We start from the raw sequence: 13,308 nt of genomic DNA, 5'->3' as shown, positions 1-13,308 counted from the left end.
CCGAAAAAGGGCAGAGATCTTTACCCAGAAGAAGAAGTTAGCAAGGACAGGGCTTACAATAAGGGAAGATCTGACACACGAACGGCTAAAGATTTTAAACAGTGCCATATCCCATTTCAGTCTTCAGAATGTGTGGACTCAGGATGGCAGAGTAATCATTAAGACAGCAGCTGGAAAGAAGACAGTCACAAACATGACAGAACTGAATAGTATTAAGTGAAGCTACTCGAGCCAAAAGTGCAAACTTAACACCATTTGCAATTGTAACAGCCCCAATACTCAGATATAGTCTTGTAATTTTATTAATTTTTTAATTATACCCATATTTGTACCTTCAACTAATTGTTTTTGTAACTGTATTAACTTTTCACTATTTTTTTGTGCCTGTAGCTCTAACCATTACTTAATTTTAGTTACTGCTAATTCTTTTTTCATTTTCTCAGTTTATTCTCTTCCGTTCTGAAATAGTTCTATTGCAATTATTAGTCTCTCCTTTAGTTCATTAATCACCCATCTCTTCGGTTTAAATTGTTCATATCAAAAATCACTATCAGTATCACTTTAGCAAATTTCAATCTAATTGTAGCTTCCTACGATAATCACTACCAGCATCACTTTAGTAAATTTCAATTTAATTCTAGCTTCCTACGATAATCTATTAATTACTAAGCTTACTTCTCTCTGCTGGCAGCATCGGCCTCTTAAATCACTCCCTTCTCCCTTATTTCCACCCTAAGCTGTTTCAAATACGCTAATTACATTTCTCCTTGTACGACAGAGGATACACAGTGACACACTGCCGTCACTATTTTGGTCATATTCTCCTTGCACAGAATACCACTAATCCATTTTCTATACTCCCGCAACCACAGGAAATCTTTAGCAGGCGCCTTTCTTTCGGCACTCGCGGTGTCACAAACAGGGCGTGCAAAATCTCGGACACCCCTGTGTTATGTCACTTGGCGGAAGCAGCGGCCAGTGCCCCTCGCGGCAGGTAGTGCCTAACAAAGGGACAAACCAGTCTGCCACCCTACTCCAGGCTGCTCGGCGGAACGCGTCAGAGCTTTTAGCAGCTCACTGCAACATCCAGTCTTTACCTGCGCATTACGAAGAACTTAGCCTCCTCTTCAACCAACTAAACTACCACGTAATCCTCTTATCCGAAACGTGGTTGAAACCACGCATATCCTCTGCATCTTTTCATCTCCCAAGGTACACATTTCTTAGGGCAGACAGATCAAAAAAGCGAGGTGGCGGGGTCGGCGCGTATATACGAACAGATCTCAAAGCGAAAGTCTTATGTACGTCAAATCCTGCTGAAGAAAAAGAGGCTGAATTCATGTTCATTGAAATAAATATACAAAGTCGGAAATTCTTGACTGGCGTCGTGTACAAGCCGCCAAAAATAAGCTCAATGAGTTCCTTCCAGTCGAAATTACATTCACTTCAGTGTCAATACGAACATGTCATCGTAATGGGTGACTTGAACATAGACCTGCTAAGAGACACTCCCTCTGCAATAAACCTAAGAAGACTGTTTAGTTGCAATAGCATGAACATTCTTCCATTACAACCTACACACCATACGGCGCACAGTCATACTCTTATAGACGTAATCGCAACGAAACAGACTGACAAAGTAAGAGATGTTGGTCAAACATCGGCCCCTGGCCTCTCAGCACATGATGTAATATTCCTGGCCTACTCTGTGCAGCCCCCAAGGATCAAATCGCGTTACATAACTTGTAGGAACATGAAACGTATTGACCTTGACGCTCTAACAGCCGATTGCTCAGAAATCTCATGGCATCAAATAATCAGAAAACCCACAATCGACGGCAAAATTAATGAACTTGGTGATAAACTCACTGCCCTCTATGACAAACATGCACCTGTGCGCACAATCCATGTAAGAAAATCTCCTGCTCCATGGCTGACAGCTGAATTACGTCAAGTGATGACTAATAGGCATGCTGCCCACAGGCGTTTCAAGGCAGATCCGAAACCCGAGCGTTTCGAAGAATATAGAAAGCTACGGAATAGAGTGAAACAATGCATTCGCAATGCTAAAATCAGGCACGCTCGCTCCCTTGTATGCAGCGATCTGACGCCCACGACTCTATGGAAGAATCTCCGTAGCTTGGGGGTCGGAAAGGCAAAATCGGAAACTACTTTTCATGTGTCAGCTAACGAATTAAATGAATTCTTCTCTGCACCTCTGAATACCAGCACAGCTGATAATTACCGTCCACAAGAATCCCCAAACAGGATAACTAACAACGATACCTTCCATCTAAAACATGTAACAACAAATATGGCAAGAAAAGCAATAATGAGAATCTCTTCTGATGCAATAGGCAACGACAGTATCGGTATAACCATGATTAAGAATGTTGCCGATATCTTAGTACCTGTCTTAACTGACATATTTAATTTTTCCCTCATGAACGGAATATATCCTACTGCATGGAAAAGAAGCCTAATTCGACCCATCCCTAAGATCGAAAATCCGCAACTGCCTAGTGATTACCGACCAATTAGCATACTGCCTGCTGTTTCCAAAGCACTTGAATATATTGTTCATGACCAAATCACTGAACACTTGCATGAATTCAGCCTATATGACAAATTTCAATCCAGTTTCCGTAAACATCACAGCACAAACACTGCTCTAATTAAAGTAACTGATGACCTGAAATATGCCATCGACAATCGAAAGGCAACAATATTGACGCTACTGGACTTCAGCAAAGCTTTTGACACTGTTAACTTTGACATATTGCTCAGAAAAATGCAACAGCTTAATTTCTCTGATAGTGCAATGAGATGGTTTGAAAGCTACTTAAAAGACAGACAGCAATGTGTTGTCTGCGTAAATGAAAAATCTTCCTGGAAACATGTTTCCTCGGGAGTGCCACAAGGATCAGTCTTAGGACCACTTTTGTTTTCTTTATATGTCAACGATATCTCGTCGGTTCTGTCCTCCTGTAAATATCATTTCTATGCCGACGACCTCCAGCTCTACCTAAGCGTCAGACCTGAAGATGTAAACACTGCAATCGCTCGGATGAATGATGATCTGTCTTCAGTAGTGAGATGGGCGAAAAACCTGGGGCTTAAACTAAATGCAAAAAAGACGCAAGTAATCATAATAGCCCATCAGAAATTAATAAGTTCAGATTTCCGCGAACGGCTACCTCCTATTCTGCTTGACGGTACTCCAATACCATATCAGAAAACCGTGAAGAACTTGGGTGTAACTTTGGATGAGCATCTCAACTGGGCGGAGAATACAGTCGCAGTGTGCCGAAAGAAGTCTGCTTGTCTCTATGCTCTCAAAAAGTTTCGGAACATATTTCCACAGGACTTGAAACGCCAGCTCGTGCAAGCACTCGTTCTACCGAACCTCCACTATTGTGATGTGATTCAACAAGGCATGAGTAGTGAAAACAAAAGACGGCTAGAGCTAACCATGAATGCCTGTGTGCGTTACACCTGCAACATTCGCCGATATGATCATGTTAGTGCTTCATACTCCGAGCTAGGGTGGCTGCGGCCGGACAAATTGCGTGACTACCACACTCTATGTCTACTCCACCGACTCCTCATCGCGCAAGCACCCCAGTACCTTGCTTCAGAGATTAAAAACCTGTCATGTCATCATAATCGAAACACGAGGTCACTCTTATTTGGTATCCTAACTGTGCCCACTCACAAAACAAAAACTTTTGCAAACTCCTTCTCAGTTGCCGCTGTCCGCCTCTGGAACAAACTGCTCCTTACCTTGCGCAAAATTCGATCTCCTGCTGCTTGTAAGAAGAAGTTGAAGCATTTCCTACTATCATCCTCACAAAGTCCTCCACAAAATTAATGTACAAGGACAATCCCCTCATCTGTCAAATAGCAAAGCTAGCGTCTCCTATCTTGTTCCTGAGATGCCTTCCTCTTCATCTTTCTCTATTAGCCACGCAATCTTCTTTTCCTTTATATTTCCTTAATTATGTTTCATCATGTCTCTATTCTTCTCCTCCCTTCACCATGAGTCTCCCTCATACTCCCTGCTGCCGGCACTCCTATCTAAAATCTGTCTCTTCAATAATGTCTAATTATAACAGTACTTGTGACCTAAGAATATAAACTCTATATGTATGTATTTTTCCAGGTGTACCTTTCAAATTGTTTATTTCACTTTTTGTACTAGATGTAGTTTAACATGCCTACTAAAACATATGAATGTAAAATAAGTAGAATGCCTGGTTAGATGTAAGAGAGGGCCTGATGGCCCTAATCTTGCCAGGTTAAATAAATCAATAAATAAATAAATAAATAAATATATTTTCATTCTTAGTTAAAATCTCAAACATTTCCTTTTTCTCCTGTATCCTGATATAATGGGGAGGGCATATTGATCAGCTATGATGAAAATCTCTTTAGTGGATGCATAGTAGTCTGTGCAGTAGTTCACCTGGGTATCCTGTTCCAGAAATTTTACTCGTACATTAATTGGGCCCTGAATATTTTATTCAGAACTTCACTCCTGAGTCAATACCCACTGCTCCTGTCTGTGTTAGTTATCAGCCAGCTATGATGAGACAGAGATTATCTTTCTTACAATGAAATAAACACCCTTACTCTATCCATCTGAGCCACCGAGGACACAGAGGATTGCGCAACTGCAGGTATTTATCTCTGGCACGCCTCCCGCGAAACCCATATTCTCAACGTATTGTCCCACACTACATTTGTAATGCCCCCGCTCATTATACTCATTACTCGCGGCGCGGCGCCGATTCCCGTAAGAGTTCGGGCACTGTTTGTGCATTTGCACAGAAGAAGAGTTCAGGCACTGTTTGTGCATTCGCACAGAAGAAGATGGTCGAGTATATATATATATTTAAGGCTCACCGGCCACTTGACCATCTTCTTCTTCTGTGCGAATTCACAAACAGTGCCCGAACTCTTACGGGAATCAGCGACGAGACGCGAGTAGTGAGTATAATTGTCGGGGCCACTACGAATGTAGTGCAGGACAATACGTTGAGAATGTGGGTTTCGCGGGAGGCGTGCCAGAGATAAATCCCTGCAGTTGCACTATCCTCTGTGTCCTCGGTGGCTCAGCGTCTGCCATGTAAGCAGGAGATCCCGGGTTCGAGTCCCGGTCGGGACACACATTTTCATCTGTCCCCATTGACGTATGTCAATGCCTGTAAGCAGCTAAGGGTGTTCATTTCATTGTAATTTCATTCTAACAAGATGCATGGTCACCGATGGTATCTGTTCTTTCGGACATGTCCAAAAGAACAGATACCATCTTACAAGGGAACCTCCCCATTGCACCCCCCTCAGATTTAGCTATAAGTTGGCACAGTGGATAGGCCTTGAAAAACTGAACACAGATCAATCAAGAAAACAGGAAAAAGTTGTGTGGAACTATGAAAAAAATAAGCAAAATATACAGACTGAGTAGTCCATGAGCAAGATAGGCAACATCAAGGAGAGTGTGCGCTCAGGAGCGCCGTGGTCCTGTGGTTATCATGAGCACCTGCGGAACGAGCCTTCCGCCGAGCAAGAATTTTAATTTTTTATTTTTAGACAATTATTTTCTGTCTGTCCGTCCGTCTGATGTGATCACTTTTTGGGGGGGATTATCACATCCACAAGAAAACCTAAATCGGGCAAGGTAGAAGAATCTTTTTACCCATTTGCCAAGTGTACAAGTTAGGTGGGTCGATAACGTATTCCTGTCATGTGACGCACATGCCGTCACCAGTGTCGTATTCCCAATGTCGTATAGAATATATCAGACGTGTTTTACTGCGGAGGAATCGGTTGACTATGCGATCAAATGTTTTCGGTTCCCATTGGAGAGGCACATCCTTTCATCTACTAATCGTACGGTTTTGCGGTGCGGTCGCAAAACACAGACACTAAACTTATTACAGTGAACAGAGACGTCAATGAACGAACGGACAGATCATAGCTTTGCGAAAATAAAATTTTCACTCGAGGGAAGACTTGAACCAAGGACCTCTCGTTCCGCAGCTATTCACGCTAACCACAGGACCACGACACTCCTGAGCTCATGTTGATGTTGCCTATCTTGTGCATGGACTACTCAGTTTGTATATTTTGCTTATTTTGTTCGTACTTCCACACAACTTCTTCCTGCTTTCTCGATTGATCTGTGTTCAGTTTTTCAAGGCCTATCCAGTGTGCCAGCTTATAACTAAATCTGAGGGGGGTGCAATGGAGACGTTCCCTTGTTAGTATATAGATTATCTTTCTCTATATACTTTTTGAATCTTTCCATTTCAGTTCATTATCATGTGCTTTATTTCAAAATCATACTGGAATACATCTTTTTGACCATTTGCTTTGAATAATCTAGCATTTCTCTTAGCATCTTGCATATTTTTTCCTTTGTGAAAATTTTCCCTGTCAATGTTAAAGGTGTTGTAACCTATGATATTAATTCTGGAATCTGATAATTCAGTTTTAAGTTCCATGTTAGTCTGAATATGTTTATTAAGTTAGTTTTACCACGTAAAAAGAGGATAAGGCAATATATCCAAATCTATAAATACTTACTTTGTTTGTCTCAATATTTATTTTTGGACGTGCAACATTATAAAGAATGAATAGTACATTCAAGCCAATGCCCACAAGGATGCCTAATTCCAGTTGCAGTATCAAACAGGCAAAAAATGTTGCAAATCCAGGGATAAGATCATTTTCTGGAAAGAAACAATATTTTGACTTTTCAGATTATAATCAGGTAATGAAGGCTGTGTAGTGTAACATAATTACTTCAGAGTCTGTTACGTAACCTAGAAATAGTCATGTAGCATTAGCATCTGGCTGGCCCCAGTGAGTGGACAAGCTGCTTATTAAGCAAATTTATCTTTCACGAGATACATACTATATATATTTATTCATGCTTTATGTTACATCTTAAGGATAACCACATATCTGCTAAGATTACTGTTTGTATTTGTGTTGCTGATTTCTTGACAGAAGGGAAACAGTGAACACTCCACCTCTCAAGTAACACAAAGGTGACACTCTAGCTCAATGTCTCATCCAACAGACAGACGTAACAGTAAATATCAGGAAAACAAAAATTCTTACTTTATCTAATTTATGATGTCAAGATAATTCAGTTTCAGTCTTGGCAGTAGAAATTATGATCAATAACAATTATGTAGGTCCACAGAGCATGAAGCAAGGTACCAAAATGTTGTATAAAGTTGAACAAAAATGTTAGAATCCCATGGAAGGAGTGCATTTTGATTAAATTATCTTACTGTTGTTTTAAATTTGACTTCCACTGTTTTGTGTTGTTATCATTTAATGACTAAATAATTCCAAGCTTTAAAAAATTAGAGGCAAACATCTTGCTACCAGTTCTATCAGCAAATAGATATAATTGCCTGCTTTCTTGATCATGAAAATGTGTTTGACAATTTTAAATGCTACAGCCAGCTTAAACTTAGTCAACATAATTTTACTACATCTACATGAATACTCTGCAGTTCACACTTGAGTGCTTGGCAGAGAGTTCTTTGGACCACTTTCAGACTATTTCCATACTGTTCCACTCTCTAACAGTGTGTGGGAAAAATGATTACATAAATCTTCCTATGCAATCTCTGATTTCTCTTAGTTTATTATGATGATCACTCCTCCCTCCACACTTTGACAGCAACAAAATATTTTTGCATCTAGAGTAGAAAGATGATGATTGAAATTTTGTGAAAAGATCTCATTGCAGGCAAACAACCCCTTTGTTTTTGTGATCACCACACCAACTCACTTATCATATATTTACACTCTCTTCTTTATTTTAGGATAAGACAAAACCAGCTGCCCTTCTTAGGAATTCTTCAGTGTACTCCATCGATCCTGTCTGGTAAGGATCCTATAGTGTACAGCAGTGCTATAGCCGAGGATTGGAAAGTGTAGAATCAAACAACACAGATTGAAATTATAAATAACATTTCATATGGCATCAGTAGCCCAAAAGGTTCCAGGGAGAAATGTATAGTATCTTTAATGCCCTTAAAATTATGTTCTGAAACTATTTTTTGTTTCAGAAAAGAACTGGCCAATTTTAACAAAGGAATCAAAATCAATGGTAGAGCTCATGCAGAATAAAAAAGTTTTGTCCTGAGTGCTGGGCAAGTCTATGTGTTCCAAAAGAGGTGATGCCGAAGTTGACTGTGTCTACCAACCTGCACACTTAAAGTGTACTTGCTATCTTTTTACTAAATCACATGTCATCACAGTCTTCAGACACCATAGGTGCAGTAAAAGTTCTTCATTATCAGACATGTGTTACTATATGATTATATGCAATACCGTCAAATTTTTGTCAAAAGGGGCAAATGAGGAAGCAAAAATGTTGCTCAGAAGTGTGTCTGAAATGGTTGCAGGAACTGTTAGCTACTCCCATCACACAATAAAGAGAATAAAAGAAGTGAGGGAAAACATAGTTTAAAGTACTTCCCAGTTCTTTTCTCCAGAAAAGATGCAAAATAAGGAGAAAAAAATTTTATATTTTGGTAATATTGACAAATGTGTTGTCAAGGGACTGACAGATAACCACCACATGATACATATTGTTTATTTTACATTGTTGGTATTGTACTACATGGTGCTGTCTAGCACTCTACATTTTTACACCTTTTTTGTTTTTCAAGATTGCCTTACGGAGCATTTGGTCAGACTAGTGTTGCGTTAGTCAGGGTGTATATGACTCGAGACAACCGGGAGATCTGGGAAAAACCCAGGAATTTTTTCATCCGTGAGAAAACCAGGAAAAATCCGGGAATTTTTTAGAATTACAGGAATTTTTCATTGTTTTAGTTTTCAGTTAATTTTTTTATAATTTTGACTAGTAAGAACCAATACTCTAACAAAGAATATTACTGAATCCCGCTACTGTAGAATAATACTGCAGCAATAAAACATGAACTAGAGAAAAAAAAACGAAAATAAAACTTAATTTGCAAAGGAAATGCACCTTATGCAACAACAAAACACAGTGCTCATACACGTGTCTGCCAACAGCAAAATGTGTCAAAGACTTTAGGCAGACTATGCAATGCTTCATAACAACAAATTGCCTCCAATGAGCATGATGTCACAACTGTTTACATTTAGATTCGTTTTAGCAGTTATGAGCAGGCACATGTGCATGCACAGGTGAGTCACAGATGAGTAGTACATTCTCCCGCTTCTGGCTAGAAATGTGGTTGTTGGCTGTGTAAGCAGTCGCAGCAAGCAGCTGGGAAAAATTTTACTCCCATCCCCAACCTGCCAGATTCACACATGCGCATCAGGCCCAGATCTATAGGGTGGGGGGTGGTGGGAAATTCATATTCTTGAGCAAAAAAACCTTGTTTGACAAAGTGCCTAGCATCCAGCGCACGTTGGTCTATCAGTTACTCATATGATTTTGAAACACATCCCTGTTGGTTTTTGAACACATTCTAAGCTGATTTCTGAATGAATCATAAGTTGATATTTGAATGCGTGCATAGTGTACGTGATGTGTTTGTCAGGGGAATCCTCATCATATCTAGAAATAAATTTTCCTGCAGGCAAAAGGGGATGGGGAGTAAAGCCATACGGGTGAATGCCAGTTTCTGTCTGATTATGTGGTTGATTGGTTTTGCGAATGACCAGCGTTGTTATAATTACAAGAGAAATCCATATATTCAGACAACCAGAGTGGAAATAAATGACTAACAGGATTAACATGTAAGAAAGATTACGTATTGTCTCCTCAGTGTATCCAATAAAATGAAATTTTGACAGAACATTCTTGGTCAGATTGCTACACTAGTAAGGGCCAGTTGCACAGTCCCTGGTTAGCAGTCACTTAAGTTCCATTCTGGAAGTAGCACAGAAGACGCATTGCACGGACATGTAAAAATGCCTAACCGGAGAATAATCGTGCGATAACTAAACTGGTGATTCTGGCAGGGTTAGTGAAGTTAACCGGCGAATAAGTTTTGACAGTGGTGGGAATAGTTCTGGAATTAGTGATGACAAGATTGATTGTTGGAATGAAGAAGGAGAAGAAATAGGGACATCACACAAATTATGGAAGAATATGGTGATTCCAAATTTATATAAAAATTTTGTACTACTACGTTTCGATCTCATGCTTGATAAACTGGAGCGTATGAATGAAATGTGAAACTAACGTAAAGCTTTTTGCTTGTAGTAGGCCTAATAGGTATTTAATATTGGTACTTTGTGAATTATATTCTGTCATGTTATAAAAATGACCATTTTTGCCAAAACAGCCTGGTTTATTTGATGTGTGTTACAATTGCTGCAATATTAGAAAGGCCTATTTTGTTTTATCTAGCAGACAGTGACAAAATAGACGTAATCAGATCGAGAAACCACACCAGTCTTGAGTACTATTTGTATTAACAGCTTTTGCAGTATTAGACATTGACATTTTGATTTTTCATGTAGCAAAAAGTTTGACAAACTTTGTTGAGGTAATAGATTCTTTCACAGAAAGGAAAGCACTCCATGTAATGCTGTAGCAAGATTAGAGAGAAAAAAATCTAGGAACTGAGGATTGAAGAAAAGTGTACTGTCTTGCTTGTCTCTTGTCTTTATGGGTTTTATGTATCCTATATTTAGTTTTATGTCAAACAAAAGAGAAAGTTATTGCCTAATAATCAATGAAGAGTGCAATTTTTCTGAGCTCTTGTTCACCCAATTACAAATAATCCCATCAAGTAATAATTGCGAGGTTTTTTAAGAGCTGCAGAATGTCAAACCGGCCAACTGGGAACAGGAGAGGCACCACAGGACATTTTAATTTCCACTGTCCTGAATATAGTTTGATGCCATCCATTACAAAATATTGGCGTTTCAATTCCGCAGAGCGAAATACAGTGACGTGCGGTAGAAGAATTCTGTGTGAAGAGGTATGGTACGGCACTTTGGCACACTTATGACCAAATAACATGTCTTACATTTCCTGGAGCACATTATGTTTTACGTATCAGACTCTTCAGAAAGATGTGCACAACAAAATGAACATATTTGTGAAAATTCAATTTTTAAAAATTTTTTACATCCTATGTCAAACGCTCGATGGAGGAGGGCGAGGGAGCACCACTATCTAGTATTGCCCATTTGCAGAAATATTGTAGATCCAGAACTGATGTGCAGAGCAGTTTGAATTATAGTGGGGAAGTGCGTAATCTCCACGTGACCTGTGTTTACATTTAGTGATTTTGCTGTTTCCTCTTCGTTTACTGCTCTCTCGTAAAATTAAAACAAAATGTATATCTGTAGCTGGGGGCTATCAAGTGAATTAAAAGACATTCACATAATTATGGAAGGCTAAAATATGTTATTAGTTTCAGATGGTATTTTATTTCCACCTTTCTAACAGTCAAGCATTAATCACCTTGCAGAACAATGAAGTTATTTTTGTCAGTTTGCTAAAGAAATTTGGTTTTTAGTAATCTTTCCCGCTGAGGCAGTCAATGTATTTGAATGAAGAAATGTTTAATTCCACACTATCGGCTAGTTTTAACTGCTCACTGCATTTCAAGTGCACATTTTCATCTTCTGGCACATATGGCATTATGTCGTAATAAAGAACCAAACATGAGGCAATACAGTACTGGTGCTCCAAGAAAATTTTCATCCCGAAAACCATACTGAAAAGCTTAATGTCAGGTCAAGACCTACTTCATTGGGAATCTGGACCTGTATCATCGTAGCTGCGCAAGCACTGTGGCGCCTGTTATCTGGCGCGCTCTGGCAACTACTAGTTACTTTCAAAGTAAATTACCCTTTATGCAAGTTGGACTATGTGGACGAATGTACAATGAATTTCTTAAATCACAGAGCATTTGACTCTCATTTTAAATCAACTCTTTGGTGACGAGCCGTTTACAAGAATTTCAAGCCCAGAGAAAATTGATGTACTACAGGAAGCCCTCTCTCCTCCCTAGTAACTAATTTATTTGTGGAAAACTTCAACGACAGGTCACTGGACTTGGCTAAAAATTTTGCTGGCACATTTGTGTGATATATCCTAAAGTGTAACATGCACAAAGAAGATCAACATTATATGTGAAAGCTTAGCTTCTCTTGCAGTATGTGAAATTCCACTTTTCTAGTAGCAACACTACGTATATTATTGTAATTTAAAACATTAACTTTCCCAGTTTGTATATTAGCGCTACTTAACAGTGATGTTGCTATTGGCCAAGTGCATCACGTGCCCTATGGTCTGAATATCCACTATCATCGGCTGGCGAGATCACGTGACATGAGCTATGACTGGCTTACAAAAGCGCATCACAATCTCAATTTCAGCGGTTTGGAAAGTAACATGCAGTGTTTGGTGGAATTTGAATTTATACTTTTGTAATACGAAAATATGCAACGTACATATTTCTGCCCATCAAAGATCTTTCCAAAACATGTTTCTTTCCCTGAGTTTCATTTTCTAAAGTGCCGGAAAACTCTACACCTATGTATAAAATCATAACCATTCAAGGGATTGATAAGTTTTATAATTACAATGGAAAATATAATGTCATTTAACATAGAAAAAGTGTGTTTTCACCTGGGAGAAACCACATTTGGGAATTTTTTTTCCTTGTCCGTGTATACACCCTGATTAGTTAATCCTTTCTTTAAATCACTGTTTATTTTCCAGCACACTAGTTAGAAATTATTAACTTGAATGTCAGTGTTTGATAATTTATTGGGCAAACTGACATCACCTGGTAATGCAATCAGTTGCAGTCACTAGCTGTAGCTCATAAGTTATGTGATACAGGCATTTGTACCTAAGCTTCATCTGTTGGACTACACTTCCCCTATCACACAGCGGTCATTCACATTGGAGCCCACACCACTATCATCTCCCCCCCCCCCCCCCCAATCCCCATTGCCTCTCACACCGTACCATGTCCATCAACACGCACACAGGTCAGAGTACCTCGTACACACTTTTCATGATGAAACGACATACTGATAACAGAAAAATTTCGTTTTCTTCTAAACAAAATCATCATCACTGGTAAAGAGTGTGAAAACATGATCAGTGTCCAAAAAGCAAATATAATAGTCAGCATAAAGAGAGAAGGTGACATGATTATCAATTTAGATGGGAACATACTACAGCTACTAGGAGTGCCTTCTAGAAAAAGAAAAATGATATGATGGTGAAGAGATGAAAACTAGAATTAGCATTAATTAAGTGGGGGAGCATTTTAAAAACTCGGGAATTTGACATATAATTGCTTTCTTCAA

The 13,308-nt window shown here is 39.2% G+C and overlaps 1 protein-coding gene across 1 annotated transcript in view; it reads right to left on the bottom strand.

Annotated features, from left to right (window-relative positions):
- Positions 1-13,308, bottom strand: part of LOC124596622 (sodium-independent sulfate anion transporter-like) — a 66,929-nt gene that overhangs the window by 14,381 nt on the left and 39,240 nt on the right. The window contains exon 8 of the mRNA XM_047135848.1: positions 6,589-6,734. Within this exon, the coding sequence (XP_046991804.1) occupies positions 6,589-6,734 (146 nt within the window). The remainder of the gene's footprint in view (positions 1-6,588; positions 6,735-13,308) is intronic.

This window comes from Schistocerca americana, chromosome 2 (assembly GCF_021461395.2).
Source record: "Schistocerca americana isolate TAMUIC-IGC-003095 chromosome 2, iqSchAmer2.1, whole genome shotgun sequence".
NCBI lineage: Eukaryota > Metazoa > Arthropoda > Insecta > Orthoptera > Acrididae > Schistocerca > Schistocerca americana.
Note: the sequence above shows the minus strand (reverse complement) of the source record. Positions and strands in the feature narration are given on the sequence as shown.